Raw genomic sequence first — 26,233 nt, forward strand, 5'->3', positions numbered from 1 at the left:
TATTGCTTTAAAGCAGGCATGGCCAATCTGTGGCTCTGGAGCCACATGCAGCTCTTCAGCAGTTAATATGCATCTCCTTGAATTTTTGCACAGGCACACGCTGACCAGGTTCCAAATGCAAGGAAAATTCAAGTTTACACAGTTTGACCAAATGGAAGCTGGTCACCATGTGCTTGTGCAAAGATTCAAGGAGATGCATATTAACTGTTGAAGAGCTGCATGTGGCTCCAGAACCACAGGTTGGCCACCCCTGCTTTAAAAGGAAACAAATGTATATCTCCTAAAAAAGTATACTTTTTGAAATGTCATGGACTCACCACTGAGTATGGGCAAATCCAAGCACAGATTTCTATCCCGTTCATTATTTTATATAAATGTAATATGGCTGCTATTATTTCTTTCCTTTCTGAACTACATTTGAGTCATATGGGGCCCTTCACTGCTTTGCAAAACTGCTGATAAGGAAGCATGTTGTTATTTCGCTATTATGGACATTCTGTTATGACTTCCAAAGAAGGTGCTGCAGTAATGCTCCCTCTAGTGACTTGCCGTTCACATAACTAATAGAGGCTTAAAAGATAGACAGCTATTGGATTATGTTCCTTTTTCATGTGCATTAAGAAAGTTGTTGGTGGGTGGGTTCAGGCTTCATCGCTGTGTTTCTCCTGATTAAAGTGTAGAGAAACTCTCTTTTTCCCCTTGGTCATGTTTACCTAACCCGAATAAAACCCTGAAGTTTCACAAATTTTCCCCACTTTATTGTTTCCTACCTTGAGATGCATATCTTGGCCACAAGCCTAAAGGAGCCAGCATGGTTCTGTCTTTGAACAGTTCATCAAGTCCAGATCAGAGGTAAGCTTGGACCAGTTGGGACATAGCCCGGGGAAAGAAACCATAGAAAGCCTATGACTGCTGTAGTTTTTAATAAACCACAGTAGTTCCATTTCAAAGAACAAATGTATGTAATCCCATTATAATTCAGTGTGTCTCTAATATCACAGGGTCACAGAGTAACCTACAGCAAAGTAAAACTGTAAACTTGAATTTTCCTTGCAGTAAGAATCCTTAAATCTCTCTAGCCTCAGGCCTCCTGTTCTTTTAACCCAGTTCTGATCAAAGCTAATCCTTGTTTGTCTCAGGGACTGCTATTTGTATCAGTGACTACTCCCACAAGCATAGTGTGCTGGCCTTATAACACCAAAAAATCCAACCAAAGTTTCTTCATGTTAGTGCACTCATCCTAGGTTGTTTAGCTGTTCCAGGTAAAATTCTGCCTTGTGGTTATCAAAGGTGTGCCCAGCCCACCCTATTCTCTTTCACATGTGGACCCAGTGCAGATAAACTAACAAGTCAAAGTATTATCCTTCTGTAACACATCAAGAATTCATTTAATTTATGTTCTCTTTTCTTGTCCATTTTTTTGCTTCCAGAGGACAAAGTGTGGACAACTGTGAACCATGATTTGCAAATGCAGACTCCTGTGATAGGCAACAGCCCAGAGAAGTACTCCGTACTGCAACTTAATTACAGTGCCACCATGGATCAGATCTCTGCCATCACCAATAGTGCTGAGTACTGTGAGCAGTACATTTCTTACTCCTGCAAGATGTCAAGGCTCCTGAACACCCCAGGTAGGCTGAGAATGGAATATTACTTAATTATCACAGTGCTAGATTCAGAATTATCTGAACTGTTCAACACTTCAATAGCTTGTTCAGGCAATGAATGAATTTAATTATTCCTGTTGCCATTCATGAAAGTTCACAAAAGAGGTAAATTAATGAAACTGGGTAACTGCCTTTTTTTAAGGAGAGTTAACCTATAGTATACTTATTCCTTAAATTGGTTTTCACAGTGTCAGATTTCTGTGGTTTCCTATCAGATTCTGTTTCTCAGAAAAGAGGTTAGGCAGAGGACAAGGCAAATTTGATTTAAAATTTTCTCTATAAAGGTATTCAGAAGTTTGAGCTGTATCCTGCAGTCTTCATGTCAGTCTTTACGTACTGAAACCAGCAAGAGACTTTCCTAAATTGAGGTTTTAGGATTTGGCATGCTTCTTTTCATTTAATCTCTGTGTAAGAGTAAACTGAAATATTATGTGCAGCCTGTTGTCCTGCAAATAGAGAGGAATAGAACTGCTTTGTAGTACAGGGATGCCAGGAGGGGCACGTCGTATTAATACTGAGATCTCATATTAGAGAATATGCAGATTTACCTTTCTGTGATCTAGCTTTTCTGATATAGTAAAAACATTTTTAAAAAGTCTAACTACCTAAAGAATACATGTTTTAACTTCTATCTGATATGAACAAAAGTATCAGTTACAAAAAAATTCTACAGAACCAGTAAAATCACAAGAAAGAATAAGTTCTACAAAACGCTTTGGTTTATTGTTTCAAAAACAGAATATATTCTTTAATTGTTTATGCTAATATTTGGTGTTAAGTATCCATTTACGTGCACTTGGCTAAGACTTGATGATAAGGGGAAGCACATAAAATATTTGTATGGTTGTGAAATTAATTTATTATGATACAAGCAATTAAATGTGCTGCAAATGAAACTAATAGCTGGACACTTAAAAAAATATCCTTTATTTTAAGTGACTCCCCCTTTTGAACTCATGTTGGTGAATTTCCTTGTGGTGTTGCTGATAAGAGATTCATTTGGCATGAATGTGGATCTTATGTTTATTTCCATAAGTATTCCCTTGTAATTTAGTATTAGTTAATAGACACTACATCGCTTGTTATTCCCCCTCCTTCCACCCTGCTGTTTATTTAACTATTTCTAACGCATGGTTTGTCCTGTTGTTATTATTTTGCTTAATTTAGCATAGCGAGGAAAATTTACAGAGAGGAAAATATGCTGCTCTTTCTTGTGCTTTCACATACAGTATCCTGAATCATCCTAAAAATGGCATACCCATTCTGAAGTTAGTCCACGTCAGAGGTGAACTAACTTTAGATCAACCAAGGGGTAACCCAGTCTAGCAAGGATTAACCCAGCCTAGTAAATGCCTACATGCATTCATGGAAGAGCCCTAAGGCTGGGAAGCCCAGCCACGTACCACAGCTCTTGGGGGATGTGTTGGTTTTACCTGAGCCTTACCAGGGGTGTTGGTTTTACCTTACCCCCCAACTTATTAGCAAGTGTCCTTGCTAATAAAATAAAATCAGATAACATTTTAAAATATGCTGTATTTATCAGGCAAAGTTTTTGTTAGACTATAGTTTTCATCCATAATTGCTTTTTAAAACAGATAGCATTTTCTATATTTTAAGTGAGATAAAAAAACAGCAAAAGGAAAAGGCAGTGCAACATTCCAGTTTTAACTACTTCTTTTTTTTTTTCTCTTATGGGAATCACCATACCGTAAGACCTGAGTCTCCCCACCTTGTACACAGTTCTTTCAGGGTTTCATCTGAGATATATAAGCATGTGTTAGAACCATCTGTTAGAACAGATGTTACCATATTTACAGTATGGGAACATCTGTAAATATAATGTCTCAGTCTTGCTTATATGTAATTTCAATATATCTACTCTTTAGAGTAGCACTCTGTAGAGTGATAACTTCTATAGATACCAATTTCCAAAAAAACTTGCCAAATCCTGCTAAAATAATGCATTGAATCTCCAGTTGTTCTAAATTGTATTATTGCTATTAATAAAAAGTTGTTCATTCCTGTAGTGGCAGCTACAGAAAAATATAGTATTTGTTGGGAATATGCTTAAGCAGGAAGCATGTTGTTTCCTTGATTTCCCTCTCAGGATCTCATTAGTTCCCCTCTTTCTGATGGATGCCACTCTACAAAAGATAGCCGTTTAAAACACTTTTGCTACACTAGCTATGCATTATCAATTTTTTATTCATGCTTCTAATGTTGAATGTGAACAGACTCACTGCAGGTACTCCTCTAAAAAAAAAAACTATTGTTTTTTAAAGTGGTTTGAGATCTTTGTATGAAAAGCACTATGTCAGAGGTAGGCTTTTCTTTTTTGCAACAAAACAGTACTCTAGTCAGCTCATTGAAGAGCTTCAACCTTCCTCATAGATTATTCAAGCTCTTTGTTTTCTGTCTTTTGTGTGTTCTCGTCTCTTTTGAATGCAGTTTCAGGCAAACTAGCATACTAAAATACATCCCCAAAAAGCAATTCTTTTCAACACAGCTCACTAACTATGGGACTGGCCTTAACCTCATAGAACACAATGCCATTATTCTGATTGGTGCAAGAAATATAGCAACAAGTTTAGGTGTGCCTTATGACTGGAAATAGTATTTTAATAATAAAAAAACTTCTAAACATTTTCTATCAGAGTCCAGCAGAAACAATGCCTAAAGATCCAGTGGCTAAAATGTGCATAACATAAAATAAAGATCGTCAAGAACTGGTATTTTTGGCCTATTTTTCTAAAGTTAAAAAATAAATTAATTTTATTTATTTTGCTGCCTAAGCCTGAAGGCGCCAAACAAAGACAGTTGAACACAAAAATTAATCAAAGGAGCTCGGCAGTAGCCTAAGAACAGATGTCAAGGTAGAGGAGAGAAAAGAAAACACCCAGTGGTGGTTCTGGGGGTACAGGGAGGAGGGGAGGTTGGGCATGCAGTTATACCCCTTTGCTTCCTGCTTCAATGAAAAATTAAAGCAAACTGCCTTGTAGGGACAGCCACAAGCCTATTGAGGCATAGTTGGGTGAGTCCATTGACTTTGTCTCACTATTATCTACTTGATTTCTCCAAATCTTTTTACTCCATAGGTATTAACAAACCTTGATCTTCTAATCAATTTAGCCTTTTTCTAGAATTATTCTGTTTGTTTTATATTTTGGTTAATGGTTCTCTGGTCATCCCCCACTCCCAGCACATCCAGTAAAGGTGTGCTGCTACTTAGGAACCCATACTGGGTGGCTAAGGCATTCAATTTGACAACCAACCAGAGACAGGGAGGGGAGGGGCAGTGTTAAAAGTAGGTTGAGCTATGAGGTGGCACAGTAGAGGCAGGAAGGAGTTGCAAAGGTGAGTTGAATTGATAAGTAGGTGACAGGAGCTATGGGATAGGAGCTATGGGAGGCTGAATGAGGGCACAACCAGAAGCATAAAGCTGGGAATGAGTGGATAAACATCACTGATTCCACTGCATAGAGGTGCTGGTAGCTGAAGTGAGTCAAAACCAGTGGTAGCCTTGTCCCCACCTGTCCCCCGGGCAGCATCTGTGAAGATTTGGGGAAAGTTTGGGAGGGCTTTGAGAGGAAGGAGATCTCAGTAGCCATGAGGGACTGGATGGGTGGAGGGGTGATGGGCATCAAGGGGTCTTTGGGGGCAAAGGAGGCCTGTGAGATGGGAACATGCTGTGGCATTATGGGAGTACAGAGGTGTGAGGTGCAGTACGGTCTGGGGATGAGGGCTGGTGGAATTGTGTAGAAGTAAAATGGAGTGTGAGGGGAGTTGGGATCAAGAGGAATTATGGGCATGGGGGAACGGGATTTAAGGAGCTGCAGTGAGGTTTGAATACTCAGAGGGGCAGGAAAGGGGATGGTCAGGAGGGCTGAGGCATGATAGGAACATATTTGTACAGGAAGCAGCAGATTTCAGTGAGGGGGCAGTTTAGGACTCAGTAGGTTGTGAGAGGGATGGGGGAGTCTGATGGGTTTGGGGTAGTATGGGGTGGGGCTAAGCATGGAGATATGTGAGGTAACAGGACAGAGTGGAACTAGGGAACATTTGAGGTGTCGGGGCAATGTATAAAGGGCAATGAGGGGAACTTTGGGGTCAGAGTGGAGTGTCTGGGGAACTTGGATAGGGGTGAAGGGAACAGCTCTGTTCCATGGCCAGGCTTGGAGGTAACAGCTGTACCTCCAAGGCACAAGGCGCTTGCTTCACCTTGGATCTGGCAGTCAGTTCCCCCTCCCCCCTGACTCAGTTATATTAATTTTTATTTGGATCAGAGACTGGCCCCTGGAGTATTAGTAAAGCTTCTTGTTTGTTTTTAATTACAGAAAGATATGCATTATATTATTGGATGATGCACTACACACCTGCACCCCCCTTTTCAAAATCCTAGAACTGCCTATGCTCCCACCCATCTCTATTAAGTAATAAACACACTGGAGACTTAGGAGCCAGCTTGTACTAGGGGGACATACACTGGAGATTGTCGCCTGTTTCACATATGACATGGAGAAGGATGATCTTGCAGTTTAGGCACTGAATAGAGGGCACGTCTACACAAGATGCTGTATACACAGAAGACTAATTTACTAAACATCAGTGCAGCAGGCAAAAACTGTGCTAATGCACAGTAGAATTAGTCTACTGTGCATTAGCATCACAAAAAAGTGTGTGCCTGCACTAATGCTCAGTAGCACCAGTTATGGCACATTCAATTAGTATCTGTTATTACAGGTATTAAACTTAATGCACCATAATTATGGCACATTAATGAACATGTAGACACACCCAGAGAGTATGAAGATCCTGGCTCAATTACTGATTCTGCTTCAGATGGTCTTTGTGACCCTCCTTTGTTTTTCCTTGTGTTTTGCATTCAATTAAAATAAAATACTAATATTACTTATAATAATACTATTCTGTTGTCTTCATTTAGACTTTAAGCTCTTTTGAGCAGAGACTTTCTTGTAGTATGTATGTTCACTAAGTCGAACACAGTAAAGCCTTTTGGGCAATACTACAATACTAACTAGTTAAGCTGTTAACAGTAATAATATTTGTAAGCCCATACAACACAACCCATCTTAAACAGATATTATATATGTGTACATTCACAAGCAACCAAACACTGTTGCTGCTTTGCTTGTTGAGTTTTTTTCTTATAATGTAAGGGCATGCACAAAGCAAGAGCGAGAGATTTGAATACAAAAGCCAGAAAGAAAAGGAAGCAGGGAGAGACAAACAAGTAAGTAGTAAATCCATTAGGACCAAAGGAGTCATAAAAGCTAATGCAGGTAATGGGATACAGTGAAGATAGCTGTAGCAATAGGTTGGTACTGGTGGTGGTAATGTGGCCATTGAAAACTTTCGCTGTAGCATCTAGGAAATGAATCTGTTGTGGAGTGTTCCAGCATAGTTTGAATGGAGAGGTAGATGTTGTTAAAGTTGTGGTGACATTTTTCTACAGATATCTTCCCATGTGTCCATATGATGAAGATATCATCAGGATCTGTCATAAACATGTTGACATCTTTGGCAGGGGGGTGTGGGGCATACATGTGTCCAGAGCAAGTGCCGTTTTTTTGTGGGTATAGGGAGTATCCAAACCTGAAATAGTTGTGTGAGGACAAAGCAGGAGAACACAACAGAAATAGAAGCAATGTTCTCACTGGGGATAATGTTCTTTATGGCTTGTATTATGTCTTCCTGGGGGTTGTTGGTGTATAGAGATGTGATATGTAAGGTTGTTAACATGATGTTATCTGGAAGCTTGTCAGTGGAAGACAGTTTCTTTGAGAAATCTGCAGTATCTTTCGAATAGGTGGCTCCTCCCATGGCATATGGGAATAGGATAGAGTCAACATAGCCAGAAACTGTCTCTGTGATGATGCCAGTGCCAGAAGAAGTGGGGCGTTCTGGGTTGCCACATTTGTGGATCTTGACTAAAAGTTGCCTGGCCTGGGATCCTGCAAGGTGGAAGCAGTAATCCTTTGCTGCTGTGTTTCCTGAAGTAGATCCTTTTAAGAATTTATCAAGTGCCTCCTGGTATTGTGGCATGGGATCTTGTGTCAGGAGTTTGTAAAACTCCACATTGGAGAGTTGTCTATAGGTTTCCCATATGCATGCTGTTTTGACCATGAATAGTGGCAGCCTGTTGTACGATAATATCTGGGTTGTCTTTAGGTTGCATATGGCCTTCCATTCCACAGAACTGAGTTTGTAAAGTAAATGTTGTTTTTTTGTTTGGTGGGGGGTTTTTTGGGAGGGGGGGTTGCAATCTCAGAGTGGACATGGAGGTTGAAATAGTTTATATAGAGGTCTAGAATGGGGCTTCAGCCCTCAGATTGAGTTCAGGAGCTGGTTTTCTTGTGCTGTATACATTGATCATTGCATAGTTCTTTGTCGTGGAAATATTTCCTCCATTTTATGGGGTGAAAAAAAGGCTCCAGGTCTCCATACAGCTTTTATTATGAGCAGCTAATGGCATCCCTCTATTCCTAGGGACAAAAAGCCCAGCTGGGAATTGAGTTCCTGGTGCATGTATAGCTTCTCAGCCAGTGGGAGAATTGATTTGGTGGGGGGGGGAATCAGGTTGCTCCCTTCCGAAGTCACAAAAAGAAGGCTAAAGGAAAAAAAATGTTCTTACTGGCCCCACCACTCAGGGGTGTATACAGGCAACAACAAAGGAGCTGGAATCTTGCTTTTAAAAGAAGAAAAATCCAGCAATTCCATCTTCTGCCACAGAAAGTGATTTGCAATGCATTAGTGCAACTATACAATGTCAACTGCAGTAGAAGAATGCAAGTACATCACAGGAGGTATGATGTAGGAGCATGTATGAGAATTTCCCTTTGTTTACAGCCCTAAACAGATATTATAGCTCTGGAAAGTCATTTCTTTTTCCTTTCCATAAGCATGACAAAAGGACCATAATTGTTTAATTAATGTCCATATCATATATGTGTGTGGGTGCTTTTGTAGGGCTTTCTACAGGATGGGTTTAACAGACATTATTAGACGGCTACGATTTTGCGGTGGCAGTAGCTCAAAAGTTAGGAGATGAGGGTTCTAGTTCCAGATCTACAGCTTGCTTTTCATGACTTTAATCTTATTATTAAGCCCCAGTTGATTTATCTATAATAAGAGAAAAGTGCTTGTATACATTTGTGATTAATAAATGAATGGTGCCACTGTTTAAATGTTTTGTACAAAATACATTTTAGTTGAAAACAAGCTTTTTAAATAATGAATAATAATTTATGAAAAATTTCAACATTATTGAAATGAGTGTTAAAACATATTTCCTCAATCTTTTAATAATTATATCAATATTAGTAAGACAAAAATAATTGTAGTAGACATGTTAATGCTTTACACAAATTTGAACAGAAATAGTGATGCAAATACTGTGGAAAATTACCTGGAAAATGGCTCCATTTAGATTATTGAATGGAATTCAATTTTTTCCCCAAAAAGTTTTTGTTGCTGCTGCTACTGTTGTTGGTTTTGACCTGTTCTAAAATAACTGTTAAGCTTTCAAATTTTGGTGACCACAAGAAGAGCACTGCGGTGCTGACAGACAGCTCCCTGCCTCCCCCAGCCAAAGCACTTTACCAGAAGAGGAAGCATTGTTTCAAATCATGATTCAACCCAATTCCCTAGTGTTTGCATAGATCAGGAATTTCCATGGGGCTTTTTGGTGCTCTTATCCAGTCAGCTATTAGACAAAAGCACCAAAAAGCCCTGCTGTAGTTGGCGATCTATACAGAAGTTGGGCAAGCTGGGTCAAACTAATTTCATGCCTCTTCTGGACCTGCGCTGCACTTGTTGCAAGGACACACCAAGCTGAAAGTAAGACACTGTTTGTTTTATTTTTTTTCACATCTGTCAACAGCCTTTGTGCTCAAAAGCTTCTCTAACATCTCTCCAAGCTATGTAGTGGGGAAAAGTAAAAAAAAAACAAGGAAATTAGGAGAAACCTTGTTTCTTGCATATTTTCTGGATCATCACAGCTTCAATAGCATTCCAACCCTGTTAAGTTTTGGTCATATATGTTAAGATGGCTATTTTAAAATTGTTCTTAGAGAGTTTTCTCCAGTGGCTGGCTTTTTGCAAAAGATAATATGTATCTGTTTAATTACAAAAATGCCCTTCTTCTAGTTCTTCTAGCTGCGTCTTTCATTTCTTTGTCATAACTGAGATTACAGTTTCAATTTCTTGAGAGGCAGAATCCCTTGAGTGGTTCACCACAGGGTTGGGAGTTTAAATACCCTAAACTTTAAATCTGGCTCTGACTTTGTCTGGCCTTGAGCAGATCAGTTAAGCCATTTATTTCAGCTTCCCCAGTTGTAAAAAATATTAATAATACTTCACCTGCTTCTCAGGAATATTGCTGAAATGTTTTAGTTGATACTTATACAGAAGTTTGCAAATAAATAAAGCTGTGTTGTGCTGTTCTTAATCAGACAATGTCCTTCTGTGATGATATAGAACCTTTTTATATGCTGTCATTGTTTCAAATCATGATTTTGCAGCATTGATTGTTGGCAACAAAATGATATTTAGAGGTTTACTTTTGGGAATTGGCTTGTAGGTAAAATAGATATGCATTAGATCAATGGTCCAGGGCAATGGCAAGGGTTAATTGATTTCTAAAAAGCCTGCTTGTGCTTCAAGCACCTCTGTGTCTGACACAGGAAAGCAGCAAGCAAATACACATGTGACATTCACCACACTGTTCCATAATATAACATAAGGTGGCACCAGGTCATAGTGCCCAATTGCAGAGCCCCTGGGATTTCTGGTTTTGGGGAACAGACCAAAACAGAAGACCGGGAAAGCCCAAATTAGGATATGTACATGTGATGGGTTTGTGAAACAAAGGAATGTGCTGACAGGACAGAACATGGACAGTATGACAACCACAGAGAGACCAATGAGTGATGCCCAGAGATGAGGAGTCGCCACAGAGAGAAAAAGGTACAAAACGAGGGATTGAAGAGCAGCAAAGGGTCCCTGAAAGGGGAACCCAGGGCCACCGTGGATAGGGGACACACTACCAGCCCATCTCACCCACCCCAGTGGGAGGTGGGGTGGGCCTCAGCCTCCAACCCCCAGGCTGCTGATATCTGACATTCACGAAAAAACCTCAGAGTGAAGCTCACATACTGGCCAGATGTACCTTCCCTCTGATGGCAGCTCTCGGACTGGTAGATACAGAATTGTTTGTGTTATTCTTAACGGCTATCACTGTGTATCAATAAAATTTGCCCATTATTCAATGGAAAGGTCATGGTTGGTCTGAGGGTTTTGGGACCATCCAGAACAAGGTTTCTGAGTCATAAATCCAGTGCCAACATTGACCATGTGCAAACTCTGTTTAAGGTGGATATGAGCACAGGTACTTGATTGAGGACTGGGTAGTCCAAAACATTTCAATCTAGGAACATTTTTTCTGTGTGCCTTTGCACAAGTTTCATCTTACTTACTCTTTCCCCAACACACAACTAGTCTGCTTAAATGTTTTAATTTCCTCTCAAGCTGAGTGCCTAGGGCAAAAAGTTCTTTCCTCCTCATCAGTTTAATGAATTCATATACTTATTTTCCATGTCTTTTATCCATTTCCTTGTAATATTCCATTGTTTTCACATAGCTTTCTTTAGTCATTTCATATATTGTCTACTTGCTCTTGGAAACCCAAGAACAGCAAAGTATTAGGCTGTAGTTTGCAAAGGGGGTGAGGGCAGGAAAGACTGTTTATTTAAAAATAGAGACTGACTGTGAGAGCTGTTAAGCTCTATTGTTCCCCAAGGGTAAAAAATCTGTTGAAAGTTAAGGACAGTACAGGAATGAGGAAACTGAGGCATTTTCAAATGCGGAAACTGTTTTTGAGACAAGAACAATTTAGTTATTGCCATTTGTAGATGGGAATGAGCACTATTTGTTTTATTATTTACTTGTATTTCTATGCATTAAGCCTTCATAGCATGAGATTTTCTGTGCCAGTACATTTCTGTTCAGAGAACTGAATGAGAGAAAACTCATGCCTATAGGAAAGGGATTCAAATCAACCCCTCGTCCGCTTGTAAGGTCAAAGCTCGTAACTGGATCCTCTTTCATTAACTGGCAGAAAAGCAGTTGTCAACCTCCTATAGTTTTATAAGTGATGAAAAATTATAATATAGTTTGAGTTATTATTTAAATTAAATTATAATTGAGTTATTATTTGAGATGTTGCTGTACAAGGTCACACCACCTGCTTGAATGTGAAAAGATGAACAAATAACAGTTTCCTTTGTAACCCATGCATAGAACCATATGAAAAGAGGGCTAGGAAGTATCTCCCAAGGTCATCTAGTCTGTATCCCTGCTCAAAGCAGCTTTATCCTTGTCTAGGCCAATCCAGATAGATGTTTGTCTAGGTAGCCTGTTCCAATACTTAACTATGTTCGTACTGAGAAAGTTCTTCTTAATATCCAAACTGCATTTCCTTCTATGCAATTTAAGCTTACTTCATCTTGTCTTCTCCCCTTCTGACAGAGACCAGTTGATAACCCTCCTTTTTGTAAGCTCTCTCTATGCCTTGACAACTGTAATGAAAGTCCCTTTCAACCTTCTCATCCTTAGATGAAACAATCCTGTTTTTCCAATCATTCCTTGCATGTTATGTTTTCTAGAGCTCTTACCATTTTCATTGCTGTTCTCTGGTTGAAAAGAGCAATAAAATATTGCTCGCATGTTTCTTGAATCATGGTGCTCCAAACTAGACATAGTACTCCAAATGAGGCTTTATCAGTGCTAAGTAGAGTGGAAGAATCACCTAGTATGACTTAAGCCCCCTCTACACAATACATGTATTATGCAATTAACTGCTCAATTACTGCAAAGTAACTATCACACCATACAAAGGTCCATTCAGCTATAAAATTAGAGCTAGAAAATGTGTAATGACTTTATAATCAGTTTCTATCCGGCTTTAATGTGCACCTTATTATGCCCCCGGGCATGGGCAACTGATGCCTTCTGAGTGCCCAGTCAGAGACCGGGCGGGGGGTCCCCCCCAGTTGGCACGACTGGCTGCAGGGAGACCGCGGGGATCACTTCTCCTGGCGCCCCTACTCCACTAACTCCCCTGCCCGTTGCCTAAGTGGAGAATGCTGCTTTCAGGAGGTGCACCAATGCTCTTACGGGGTGCACGTGCACCCACTATGCATCGCCACTGTGCCTGTGGCTGGGAGCTGCCCAGTCAGCTGTGAGATTCCCAGCTACAGCAGTATTGCGGTGCTTCTGCAGTTGCAAGCCCTATCAGCTGATGGGGCTCTCAGCTGCAGGTACTTGCTACCTGCCAGTGCAGAGGGAGCCAAGGATTGCAATCTGGGCTTTGCATTGGCAATAATGTGTGATTGGATCTAATGCTGGATCCCACAATCATGCTTCCTGCTATGCACATGTGGCGTGGCAGGAGGTGCAATTGTGTGAATTGTGCATCAGATCCTAACGCACCTTTACCTGAACATCTAGAGGGGCCCACATGTGCAACATTGCCATTAATACAAGCCTGTCTGCTATTAGGTTTGGGAGGGAGGGAGGGAGGGTTGTAACAATATTACACTGTTGACTGGTACTCATCTCGTGTTACACTATAACTCTTTCTGTGCACTACTGCTGTCTAGACAGTTGTTTTTTGTTTTGTATATTTTTTGTTTAATTTCTTTTTACTAAGCATAGTTATTTGCACCAATGCATTTTGAATTTTATCCTCTATTTCAGACTATTTTTCTAATCTACGACAGTGATTTTAAACCTTAATCCTGTCCCTTACTGCTAACTTCTCAGTCTGTCTGCAAAATTACAGAATTTTGTCTTCAAAGTCTAGTCCAGATCCCCAGAATTCCAGCTGATAGCTCCTCCCACTCTGATATTCAGCCATTGCTGGGGATTATACAATCTTTTATGCATCCATTTTAATTTCATCTAGATTATAGTTCCTCAGATTACATATGAGAATTTCACTGGAGACTATATAAAAAAAATCCTTCTCAAGTTGAAGTATATGACATCTACTCTTTTCTGTCTCTTTCCACAGTTCACAAAGCTCTCCACCTTCACCCTTACCCTCTTATAGGAAGAAATCAGATTGCTTTGACATGTTTTTCTCCAAGGACAAATCTTGTTGGATTTGATTAGTCACTTGTTACTAAAGGGTCAGTAGCCAATGTGCTCCTGTATCTCTTCTGTCCCTTTTTTAAAGATGGGCACATATGTGGAAGTCTCAGCTGAAGATTACAAGTATACTGGTGCTTAGACTACTGATAATATTCAGGAGATTAGTCTATAGGCTAACCTTTTATTATTTACACCCAAAGCACAAGCACATGGTGTCTGGTTTACCTATACTGTGACTAGGGAACGACCAATGCGGGAAATATGGTGTTGCTCTGACAGCAGGTCCTTTCTATGGCTCTCTGTGTCCCTCCCGGTTTTCTTTTGATCAAATCCTTTTGGGGACCTCCGGAAACCAACAAAACTTTTCTTTTTTTTCAGTAATCCTGGATGGTATCCATTAGTGAAACTATGTCATGTGAAACAGAAAAGAGGATTTTTTATCCCTTTCCTCACTGGCCTGGCTTGTCTTTTTGTCACTTCCCTGCTTTCCTTTCCTCACTTCATTAAAAAGCTTAGCCTTCTTTTATTTCTAATCTATTTTTAACAGTACAATTAAAATCATACATTCCTATAAATGCTTATTTAGCATAGGCATACATGTAAAATGTAGTACCCCAAAGCTATACAAGGTTGCACAAGTTACGAATTATCATAAATTAAAAGGAGACTACAGGCTTATCTACAGTTCATACACAGAATTTGATGTTTACCAGTAGTCCATTAGTCCTTAGGCTAAGGTTTAATTAGCCTGACAAGCTGTTCCCTGTTATGCCTTTCTTGCTTAAGCCAAACTCTGGGAGCCTTAAAAATGGCCAAGACCAGAATAGAACAACTAAGAGGTATTTGATCAGCACCATGGAATAAGAAAAAAAAATGGGGATTATTTAGATTAGACAGGATGGAACAGAAAGATCAATATTTGTACTTTTTTTGGAAGAACTGATTTGCAACCAAGCAAACAACGTATAATTTCCACTGCATAAAGCTTGCAACATGGGGTCAAACCTACCCATATATTCCAGAGTTGCACTAGTGAGATTCAGGAGTTTAGGAAGCCTCTATCACTTCTGCAAAATAACCAGTAGGGTAGAATAGCCTAGCATTTCAGAGAGAGTTAGGATCTGAAACCAACTACCATCCCTGCTACTGAACCATGACCTCCCAGAGGCATAATCATCAGATTAAAAGTCACCACTGCCACCCCAGAGGTAAGGGCAGGATTTTATTCATTATTTATGCAGATTGCCTTTTCCAGCAGCAATATTTTCTAAGATGTTCATTTTTTTTAACTACAGATATGTAACATATATTTACAAATTACATGATGGGCCATAAGAATTCCAGCTTTCTAAGGTACTGTTAATGTCCAGCTATTTTTAAAATGTATTATTTACCAAAGTACTTTTTTACATTATAGACTGTATCACATCCAAAGGAGTCATTATTGTCTATTATATCAAGTACCATAAGCACCCAAAGAAATATTTATTTCTTGGAAGACAAGGTTCTTTGGGTAAATGTAATATCTTTTATTAGACCAACTAAATAGTTGGAAAAAAATGTCATTGCAAGCTTTTGGGCACAAACACCCTTCTTCAGGCACTGGAGAGAGTCTGTGATGGAACACATTTTTAAAGGACTTTTTTTTCTGAATGATCACATCTTAAGAGGGAAATTTCTGCTTTTTGCTAAAATTAGGCCATCCAAAGAGCAACATTCCCTTATTTTCTTCTTTCTTTTCTGCTTCCCCTTACTCTTTCTTATGAAGCAACTTTTTCTGTTGTTACTGAATCTATGCCATTTAGAATCTCATTCTGATCTAACACAACATAATGTAAAATAAAAATAACAGTAGCTACTTAATACTGGTGCAACAGATTGAAAACTGCTCCTTTGAACGTCATTTCCTTCATGAAATGGTTTCTTTTTTTTAAATGACTATAAAATGGTATGCCAAGAAGTAAGGCATTTTTTGTGATTTTTTTTTTTGAGTGACTGCATATTTGGAACAGCTTTTGGTCATGAAGTATCCTTCATCAGGTCTAAAAATGAGTCAGGGACAAACAGAATTGTCCAAGTTTATACAAGAAAATATAATCCAGAGGCAGAAATAGAGCTGTGCTCCACCAACTTTGGTTTAGCCTCCAAAATGCCTTTCTCCTTGACATGCACCTAGCTTCTGAATGACACATAGAGAAACTTCAGGGATAAACATGATATACATATCAGGTTCATATGGATACTTAGCCTACACTCAATGCTTCATGTTATTAAAAACCACATCACATTACTTTGGTTCTGTGAAGCTCTTGGAACAAGAAGGGTTCCCAATTCCCCATCTTGCCAAACTGCTAGGTGTTTGGCATGCTCAGGAGAGTTGGAAAAATATTGCAAAAAAGGTAATATGTTTTGTAAGTAAAAAGCCAGCAAACTTTAATCAAAATTATCTAACCTCATTGCTTTATGTTCAGCTCTTAAATACATATGCAGGTGTTTAAAAAATGTGATCTAATGTGAAATCAGTGCTCAGGAGCCAAAATATGCATTTACCAGTCTATCATTAGCCACAAATATTGAAAGATTTGGTAATTTGTATTATAAAATGACCCAGTGGAATTTTTTGTCATAATTACAAAGAGTACAAAGAGAGTGCCATCTCCCACTCACTTCTGTTTTCCTAGAAGTACTCTGTTACTAGTTCTGTATCTAAATGCCACAGAGTACCAGTAGCAGTTCAGTAGTCCTGATTTCTGCCTTCTCTGGTGGCTACAATATTATCAAAGAAGCAGTTTGAATAGTAGGCTTGTCTGCCACAAGCAGATTAATCAGGCACTTGATTACACTTCTTACGCACACACCACTATCCAGTGGATTGATGGTTGCCTATAGTTTAACTAGTCAGACAGACCTATATGCATTAGTAAAATGTTTTTTGCGATGCTTCTGTCACTGAAACAGTAACATTTCTGCTAAATGATTTTTTATGAATATGTCAAAGTTCATTTGTGTGTTTAAATAATAATAAAATCCAACTCATCTGTTTAATAACTAAATGTGTTTCTTTTACACGTGCAAACCTGGCTATTTGTTTCAATCAAAGGGTGTTTTGCTTGAGTTAAAGTGGCAGGATTTTCTCTTTCTCACTCCTGTGCTAAAAAATAAAAAAGCAATCTTGCTTTCTGAAGTCTGAATAGACTAGTTTAAAGTAATCAGGAAAAAAAAACCCCTAAAAATAACTACTCCCTTCTATGATAGGAGCTGATCTGAAATTCCTTTTAGATTCTTAACAGCGCAATGCAGGTGGTGGTAACCTGGGGCTAGCTGAGGGCTTGGCTAGCAGATTCCTGTATGCTGTAATCAGTCTGATTATAAATGACATTTCAGTGAAATGCAGTACAGAACGTTTGGGGCTTTTTCATTCTTAATATCTTTACTTTTTTGGTGAAGATAATGACATATTTAAGTTGTCATTTTCCAGCCTCATAAGCCTCCCTTCCCTCAATCTCCACTCTTCACTATTTTGATTTGACATCAAGTGTCCTTTTCTGTTACCATGGACGATGACAATGTATCGATCATTTTGAGCAAACTCGCCTCGTTATAGAGGCAGATAGATGAGAGAGAAAAAAGGTCATAACCCGACATCACCAGAATCTACTCCTTTCTCCTGGAACCATTTGCCACATCTGCAGTTGAACATGCATCTTGGATCAGCCTCCTCAGTCATCTGAAGACTCAGCAATGGCTTCTCTATTTGGTAAAAAACTGTCATCCTTGTACTGAGGGACTGCCACTGCTGCCAGTGGACCTATATACTGTCATAGCTCTAAGCAGCTGTATGGTTCCATCTCCTTAAACTATTCAGGAGAATAGGTGAGAGTAAGGCCCTGACAAGTCCCCTATATGGCTGTAGAAAGCAACTTTGTGTATTGTGTTGCCAATAAAATGTGGAAAAGAGAGGCTGCCTCCTCCCACAATGGGAAGAGACAGTCCTACTTCTGTATTAGAAGAAAATACTTTGTAGCCAAAGTGAGCAGGTTGAGTTCTTGTCCCCTTGCGACTGGTCCCCCTGCCACTTGGCTCCCCCTGGTGCACTTCCCACCAAGGGAAGTGGTGGTTGCTCCTACCCTGGGGGTCTTCAGAAGGAAGCTAGGTAATCACCTAGCTGGGGTCGTTTGACCCCAGCATTCTTTCCTGCCCATGGCAGGGGGTCAGACTTGATGATCTGCTCCCTTCCGACCCTACCTGCTATGAAACTACTGCCTCCCCCAGCCTCCCTCCCCACCTCATTGTTGCCTACCCTATATGGTGGACTGGAAGTTATTCTGTACAGTGGCTCTGGGTTCATCTCTGGTCAGGGCCATGGAGCACACAGTGGCCCTGGCTCTGGCCTCAGCCCTGGCCTGGCAGTAATGGTGGCATCAGTTCCAGCCTCTGTCCCACCCTGGAGACAGAACTTAGGCCAGGGCCACAGTAGCATCCCTGCCACTGCACAGTCTCCCATGCTCACTACCCAGGCCATTCCATAGTCTCCCCTTCACACTCCCCCCACTGCATGATCTCCTTCCCCTGCCACCCACCGTGTGGCCTACCCCAGGTCAGGGCAGGTTTGAAGCTGGGGCCAAAGAGAAAACTACAGCACCCACCTGCCCTAGGTTATACTCAAAGACATTTATTTTTCTTGTTGTTGAAGGACCCAGGGGGGAGAGGGGCGGAGAGAACTTGTCTTGAATTTGAGTAACAGTATAAATACTTCATATACTTGCTGATGATCATGCTATTCCCATAAAATTCCTTTCATGTCTGTTATTGTTTATCTTTGATTTTTTTTTCTCCTTGTCCTTTTATGTTTTTATTTAAAGCTTGTATGAGGATTTTCAATCATAGTAAATTGCTTCTTGTGTTGCTCTTTAACAGAAATACATGGGAGGTAGAATATGTTCAAGTATTTCTACCAAGTGTAATTTTACCTATAAGATGTTCTTACATATACAATATTTCATGTTGCCAAAGTTGTTTTATTTTGAGGGGGTTACTTCAGGTGGGACTTGGGTCTCTTAAAATATTTTAAAATTCAGCAATTTCCATTTACAGAAATTCAATATATAATGTCTTATTTTTAGCACACCTGAGTTTGTAAACTGTGAGCTCTGATTTATGCAATAGCCAAATCCCAGTGCAAACCAATGCAAATGCAATCCAGTGCAATGTGAAATTTACACCGTTTTCATCCAGAACAACAAATTTCTCCCCAGTCATTCTACTTCCTACAAGACTGAGCATGTAGATTTGCAATCTCGATAAGACAATGCCTGCTTAGAGCTCCCCTTTTATTAGCTTTTTCATTAACCATTGTTCCCATTTCTATTTCATTGTTCCCATGTTTTTCATGAAGCTGAGTCACTACTCCCATATTTTGTACATTTGGATATGAAAGACAGACAGCTTCCTTAATCCCAAATGTCTTTTGACAATCAGAAAGTGTCTGGTCTGCAGACACTTTGCAAGCATTTAGTCTAGACCTCCTGGCCACTTATACTGAGGCCATATCTACCTGGTAACACTGGAGAGTGAAGGTGAATCAACTAAAGGTGTGAAGTCAGTGTATATATATTAAAGCATGTTAAACTCCTGTGTGGATTTAATGGAACTTAATCAAGGGGAGGATTAAACTACAATGAACTAAGGCCACTTTATTCCTGAATAAGAGTACACAAAGATTTAATGTGCTTTAGATTTATGTGCATTGAATGCATACCTTTCATTGATTTATTTTAACTTTTCTGAATATCCCCACATAGACGAGCCCTGAGAGTAGAGGTACATGTCTCCTAGTAATTTGTATATTTTCTTAATGACTGTGATTATGGGGATTTTATTTCCTAAGTATGTAATTGCTTAGGAATACTTTCGAAGAGGATGTCATTAGAGTAAGGACAAGCTAAAAGCAGGGTATAATTCAAGGTAATTTGTCAAGACACTGTAGCTATGTTGAATGCCAGGCTTGTAGTTCTTTATGTACTCTTTGTACAAGGGTATCTTATATAGATGTATTCTTTTCTCATTTTTTCTGTAGAATTGCCAATACGTTCTTAAATTAAAAACATAATGGAATCTCACACGATTGATAACATCTGTTCCATACACCATCAATGAGATGCAGAGGTTAAAGTTATGAATCATCATTAATACCTGAAGCAAGCAAGCACTTCAGTTTTTGCAACTCTTCAATAGCACCCATTTTTAAGACTTTTGGGTTTTGGACTATTGATTGTTACAATATATTAGCCATATTTATCCCACACCTTTTTGATTGTCTTTAAAAGGCACTTCTTCTGCAAATCTCAAGGATTTTAGATTATGCAAATATAATATACATAGTCATTGAGAATTAAAATTTTGCTTGATCTTTAGATTATTTGTACAAGATATTACCTGGCTGATGTATCATTTCCTATTCTGCAGGATGAATTTTCCAGTACTGAGTTCCTGTATGCTTCCCCCCCCCATACACACACTTTAAAAGATATTGGCATGTTACTTTGTAAGGCTATCAGGGTATATGGTTAAATTCATGTAATTTTATATTGTTGACATGATCTCCCCTTGTTTCCCAATTTTGGCCAAATATAGGCATTCATTTTACCAGAAAGAATTTCTCTGAAATTCTTTTTGGTAGAAAAACAACTTAAGATCTGGAGGGTACATGAGTTCCAGCCCCATCCCTGGAGAGCTACACAGGTGCCAGGGGTCACTGGAAGGCCGTTCCCTGAGCCTCTCCTGTCCTTATGGAGGCTGATTACTTTAAATAGTATGTCCTCTCCCTTGTCTGGGAAGAGGGCAGGCTGTAAATAGACAGCCCCCTGTGGTTTTTTAATCACTTTGTGTAGAGACCATCTGGGCTGCACACAGAGCAATTTAAAGTTGTACTCAGGAGGAAGCAGGGCCAGTGAGCAGCTTGCTTGGCTTTTGAAGTGCATGGGGCCATGAACTGGATTGGGAGATGGCATTTAAAGCCCATGAAACTGGGACGAGGGGTGGGGATAGCTCCCCCAGCCCTGGCTGCCAGTTCCTGGTCCCTGGGGCTCTGCAAATCCTTCCCCTGCCACCCACCTGGGCAGCAGGGGCAGCATGGGAAAGCTGGCTGAGCTCAGGATCTGGGCTTAGGAATAGCCTCCCCAAGCCTGATGCCTGGTCCCCAGGCTTTGCAACAGCAATGGGCATCAGCAAAGCCCCACACATTTTCCCCAAACTGGGGACTGTTGGGTTTGGAGAAGAACAAGTGAGCAGCAGCTATTGCTCCCTTTCTCTCTTGGAAGAGAGTGTACAAGCATTAACTCTTGTGAGATGAACTCTCACAAAGGAGATCTTCCAGGTTGAAAGCTGGTATATCATTTTCCTAGAAGGGGCATATTTTCCCTGGGAGAAATTCAGTGAATGCTTGTATGTTTGTCATTTCTACCAGGAGAATAGTGATTCTCCCAGTAGAAACGTAACACCTGTATTCAGCTATTGTCCTTTCATTATCATGTTGGCAATCCCTTTCTGTTTCTCCCTTCACTTGCAGTACTGTGGGGGGCTGACAGACCTGCAGCAACCCACTGTAATTCTTGGCACTTAACAGAAAGCACCATGAATTACATCACCCCTCCCAACCCAACAGAAATTCTCTATTGGGTTGGCGGGGACCAAATTCCACTTTGGAGCTAGCTATGTGTCTGCAACCTCTCTCCCCTAGCCCCACCCCAACCTCCCAGCTCCAGTGCTATCTTCAGGATGGGAGGGAGGGAAGGGAGCTTGGACTGGGGATTGTTGAGCTTCTACTGGAGGGTGGGGTGGATGGATTGGAGCCCCTTACCTCAGGGGAGCTCCAGCCTCCCCATGCCAGCTTCCAGCACAGACTGGGCAAACCCCAAACTGAGCTCCTTCCCCTCCCTTCTCCCCCTTCCTTTCTGAATACAACACCTGGGGCAGAGCTGGGCTGTGTGAGCCTAGCACTGCTCCTGGCAGGGCCTAACAAAAGTTAATGAAGGTACTCTGCTTTGGAGCACCTTCATTTGAACCCTTATGTAATGAGGGTTCACATTGCTATGTGATTGGGCACTTTAAAGTGCTCTGCAGCTGTGCCCTCTTGTCAGGGTATGGCTGTAGGACACTTTCAAATGGCCGATCACATGACAAAATATCACTCCTGTCAGTGCCCATGGTTAGCAAGTTAATAGTCACTAGTAGAAAGAGAAATAGAAATAATTTCACTGCACTACACAGTTGATGCTATACCAGGGCTGGGCAAAGTCTGGCCCATAGGCCAGGTGGACCCTGCGGTGGACTCCATTTCCCAGCAGCCCCTTCCCACCTCACTGCTGCTGGTTTCCATAGAGACTCCAGGAGTGGCAGGGCCATGACAGTGTGGGGACATAGCCCAAGCAGTGCTGGCAGGGTGTGCAGCTGGCCAGGGTGCTTCTTTAGGGCTGGGGCTAGGGTTGGGGTTGATATTTTGCAGTGGCGACACTGTAGTCCAGAGCCAGGGCAGAGCCATGATTCACTGTCTGCATGCCCCTGCCTGGGGAGCGTGGGCAGCAGAGTGCCACTCTGCCATGGCTTCAGCCTGCACTGTCACCACCACAAGATCCCAGCCCCAACCCTGCAGCAACTCCCTGCCCAGCCACATATCCTGCCAGCCCCTGTGCTGTTATGGACCTTACATTTCTGGATTCTCCATGGAAACTGGTCACAGTGAGGCAGGAAGAGGCTATGGGGAAATGGAGTCCAGCTGCCGGCCAGATCCACCATTTTGCCCACCCCTGTGCTGTACTGTATTGTTATATAACCCAACTTACCAACTACACTGAGTCTCATTTCTTTTCTTGAACTAAGCCCCATATATGATTTTTAAGAAATAAAAACATTAAAAACCACTTCACACATCTATGTTGCGATTTAGGTCCATAAGCGCCAGAAGAATGAACCGCCCAAAGTGTTTAGTGTTTCTGTGTTCCAAGTGATAACATTGAGCTGATCAAATACTGAAAGATCACATTCACTGAGGAAATATTGCAGGAGTCAGAAGGATTGAAAATGTACCATTTCTATGCTTTTTCTGCCAAATGCCAAAATCTGCATTTAAATAGAAACATTATGGGGGGGAAAGCACAGTAGCAAGTGGTACTTACAACAAGAATTTGGCACTGAAGGAAATGAAGTTACTGACAATCATTTTTTAAAACACAAGGATTTTGCCTCTTTTCCTTTTGTTCTTTCCATTCTGCTTCTGTCTATGGACTGTTACTAACACCTGAGAAAAGCTTACTGCTTTCAATGGTCCACTTTTCAGGTGCTACAATCCATTTTAAAAGCCATTCTTCTGCATTCATAATAACTTCCTGCTAGTTCAAATTCTCTTCACACGATAACGGGAGAAACTGGGCAAAGATGTAAAGGTCATAGGCAGCAATGAAACATGATCAAAACCAGACAGACGGATGAGAAGATGAAGCATCAGGAATGCTATAGGGAGCTTAATGAACTTTAGAGCAGCTTGGGGAAGATAGTAAAATCATGTGTAATTCCTAAATCAACAGAAGGAGATGAGGGAGAATCTGTAAGTGTGGGCAGCAGCTAATAACAGCCAAGGAAGGAATATTAGGGGCGTTATTGGTGCACTTTATGTTCTCAAATTCCTGTTGCTTTTTGATTAATTCTTGCCTCTTGATTTTTCGATGAAATAAACAGGCAAGAATTGGACTGGTATAGAAATAAGGCAGGATTGGACTTGCATAGAAATATTTATAATAAACAGAAGTAGGGTAAAAGACCAAAAAACTCTGCAAAACCTGTCAAAACACACTGCCAACCAACTTTGTGTGGACAGAGAAAATGAGCCTACTTCAGAATAGCTGGAGGATAATTATAGAAATTATAAATTATAAAAATCTAGGAACAATAGTATGCGGCTTCTTGCCATATATAGCAATACATTCACCCCTCATATATAACAGCTGAGATCAATAGAATAACTCAAGAGATGACTGTGCCCCTTAAAGTTTTCAAGTTTTGATTTAGTTTAATAAGAGTTTGTATATTAAAGTTGCATTTTGGATCTGAGAAAAAGGATTATAGAAGTAGAATGGATATTGAGAATAGAAAGTTTAGATTAACTGAGGATGCTGCAGACTGAGAGGTTAGAAAAAGGAGAGAAAGCTTTCCTTTGATAAAATTTAGAATAAACACTTATACATTGCAAACACACACAACTATATTTACTAGAATCCAAGGCAACGTTTTTTTCCTAATCAACATGGGGAAAGGAAGCCCAGGGTAGGCAGCAGCTGAGCTCTGGCTCATGGAGGTGTAATGCGAATGTAATGTGTGTAACAGCAGGAGGAACCAATGGGTTGTCTGCAGACCTGTGATGTCCCTGGGGGTATCTGGAAGCAGCAGTCCAAATTAATAGACATCACAGCTCTGCACACTGCCCCCTGGTTTCTGCTGCTGTAACGCCCATTACATTCACATTACACATGGCAAGGAATGGGCTTGCAAGTGAGGCAGGGAGCAGTGGAGACCTGCAGTCTGTGGATCTGGGGAGTGCAGGGAACACCACACAGCCTTCCCTTCCACAATCAGCCCTGACCTGGGCTGCTCCTGCTGAGTTTGCCTGGCCAGGCCGGGACTGGGGCAGCCACTGCTGACTTCCCAGGACCCAGAGCCACCCAAAAGGCAAGCAGCACCTCTCCCACTCCCCCAGTGCACACAGCCCTGGCAGGCAGCAGAGGTGAGCAGCAGCAGCAAGGGGGTGCTCTGCTCAGTTCTGGTGCCTGGCTCCTGGCTCAGGCCAGAGCTGTGAGGAGTGCAGCACCCACCAAGCAGTTTTTCCCCAGTGCTCCTCACATTTGCAGAGCACAGGAGGGAAGCCCCTGGTACTAGAGTGGGCTGGGGTGGGTGAAACAGCCAGCTCCAGTGCCTGGGGCTTCCCTCCTGGATCCTGCGAGTACAGGAAGTGCTGGGAAACAAATGGCCCAGTAGGGGTTCCATGCTAGCCAGAGCCAGGCTCCAGCACCTCGCCTGCTGCTACACCATGGAGGGGGGTTTCCCAACACCCCTCACACCCTACAAGCCACACACAGAGATGCAACCCCCTCCAGTGTTGCCTGCATTGACTGTAGGAGAGGGCAGTGTATTCCAGACCCACACACCCCACAAACACCACACAACCTCCCCAACATACCCTATGCCCCTGTCGCAGAGCACTCAGGTGCCCTGCACCTGAGAGAAGAAAACAGCTCAGGAGAGACCCCTAGTGGCAAGAAAAGGGAGGCCAAGCTGCCAGTTACCAGGGCAGCTGGAGTAACAGGTGCTGGTTGCCAGGACAACTGCTGGGGAACCAGCTGACAGGAAGGGGCAGGGCCTGGCCCATATAAACCTAGGCAGGAGGCCAGGAGGCCAGTTCCCCTCTGGTGGTCAAGGGAGGAGGAGCTTGGCCAGTGCAGGCAGAGGGGAGAACTCTGACTGCATGAATAGCCCCTGCTCACTGCTGGGGTTGGAGTGTTTTCCTGGTAGGGACTGAACATTGTTTGACCGGACGGTCTAGCTTTTTATGTTATAGCCCAGGGGCTTGTGTTATTGTTTTTTGTTGTTGTTGTTACCCCAGAGGACCAGGTGAGGCTTTTAGGGGTTGGAGGAAGCCTCACAGGGACTCCACAGTAGCATGGGGATCCTGGCGCTAGAGAGGGTGCAGCATTTGGGGTGCATTGGCCCCAGCCCCAGAGCAAGGGGGCTGCAAGGAGCCCAGAGAAAGGGCAAAGGGGGGGGGCCAAGTCACAAAAGGGCCCAGGTTAAAACCACGTCAGTACCATCCGTGAGGCTTGGGCTGCAATGTAGGGGAGGAAAAGGAGCTGCAGATAGCGCCGCCTGGCACTGGGGCATATAAAGTGGGCAGCCTCCCGCTAATTACATTAATCAATTAAGATCAAGGCATGGCAGGTGAGTAAGCAGGTGGTTGGCCCATAACAGGAGGGCAGAGTCACCAATAGAAAGGCTCCAGTAGCAATACTCCTGTCACAGCCCCCCCCACACAACCATACCCCCTCACAAACTCCCCGCACACCCCAAGTCATAGATGCACATACCCCAACACCCCACCATATACCCGCCCACACAATATAATAGAATAAGAATTTATTTTTGAATTTTTGTGCAATTACCTCTATGTACAGTACACAAGCACAAATCATGACAAAGATTTTTTTGTAATGAAATTAAAATATTTTCTAGTAAGTGTATGATTTGGTATTTTCTAGTTCTAAGATGGCAATCCCCCCTCCCAAAAAGAGCATTTCTGGGGAGCAAGGGGAGGGACTTCTGGTGGCAAAGGTCAGAGGTTAAGGGTGGGACTT

General features: G+C 41.6%; 1 protein-coding gene across 1 annotated transcript in view; it reads left to right on the forward strand.

Annotated features, from left to right (window-relative positions):
• CNTNAP2 (contactin associated protein-like 2) overlaps nt 1–26,233 on the forward strand; it is a 1,521,099-nt gene that overhangs the window by 901,463 nt on the left and 593,403 nt on the right. Inside the window, exon 13 of the mRNA XM_019508724.1 lies at nt 1,431–1,631. Coding sequence (XP_019364269.1) covers nt 1,431–1,631 — 201 coding nt within the window. The remainder of the gene's footprint in view (nt 1–1,430; nt 1,632–26,233) is intronic.

Source organism: Gavialis gangeticus, unplaced genomic scaffold (genome assembly GCF_001723915.1).
Source record: "Gavialis gangeticus isolate Ggan-Ray unplaced genomic scaffold, GavGan_comp1, whole genome shotgun sequence".
Taxonomy (NCBI): domain Eukaryota; kingdom Metazoa; phylum Chordata; order Crocodylia; family Gavialidae; genus Gavialis; species Gavialis gangeticus.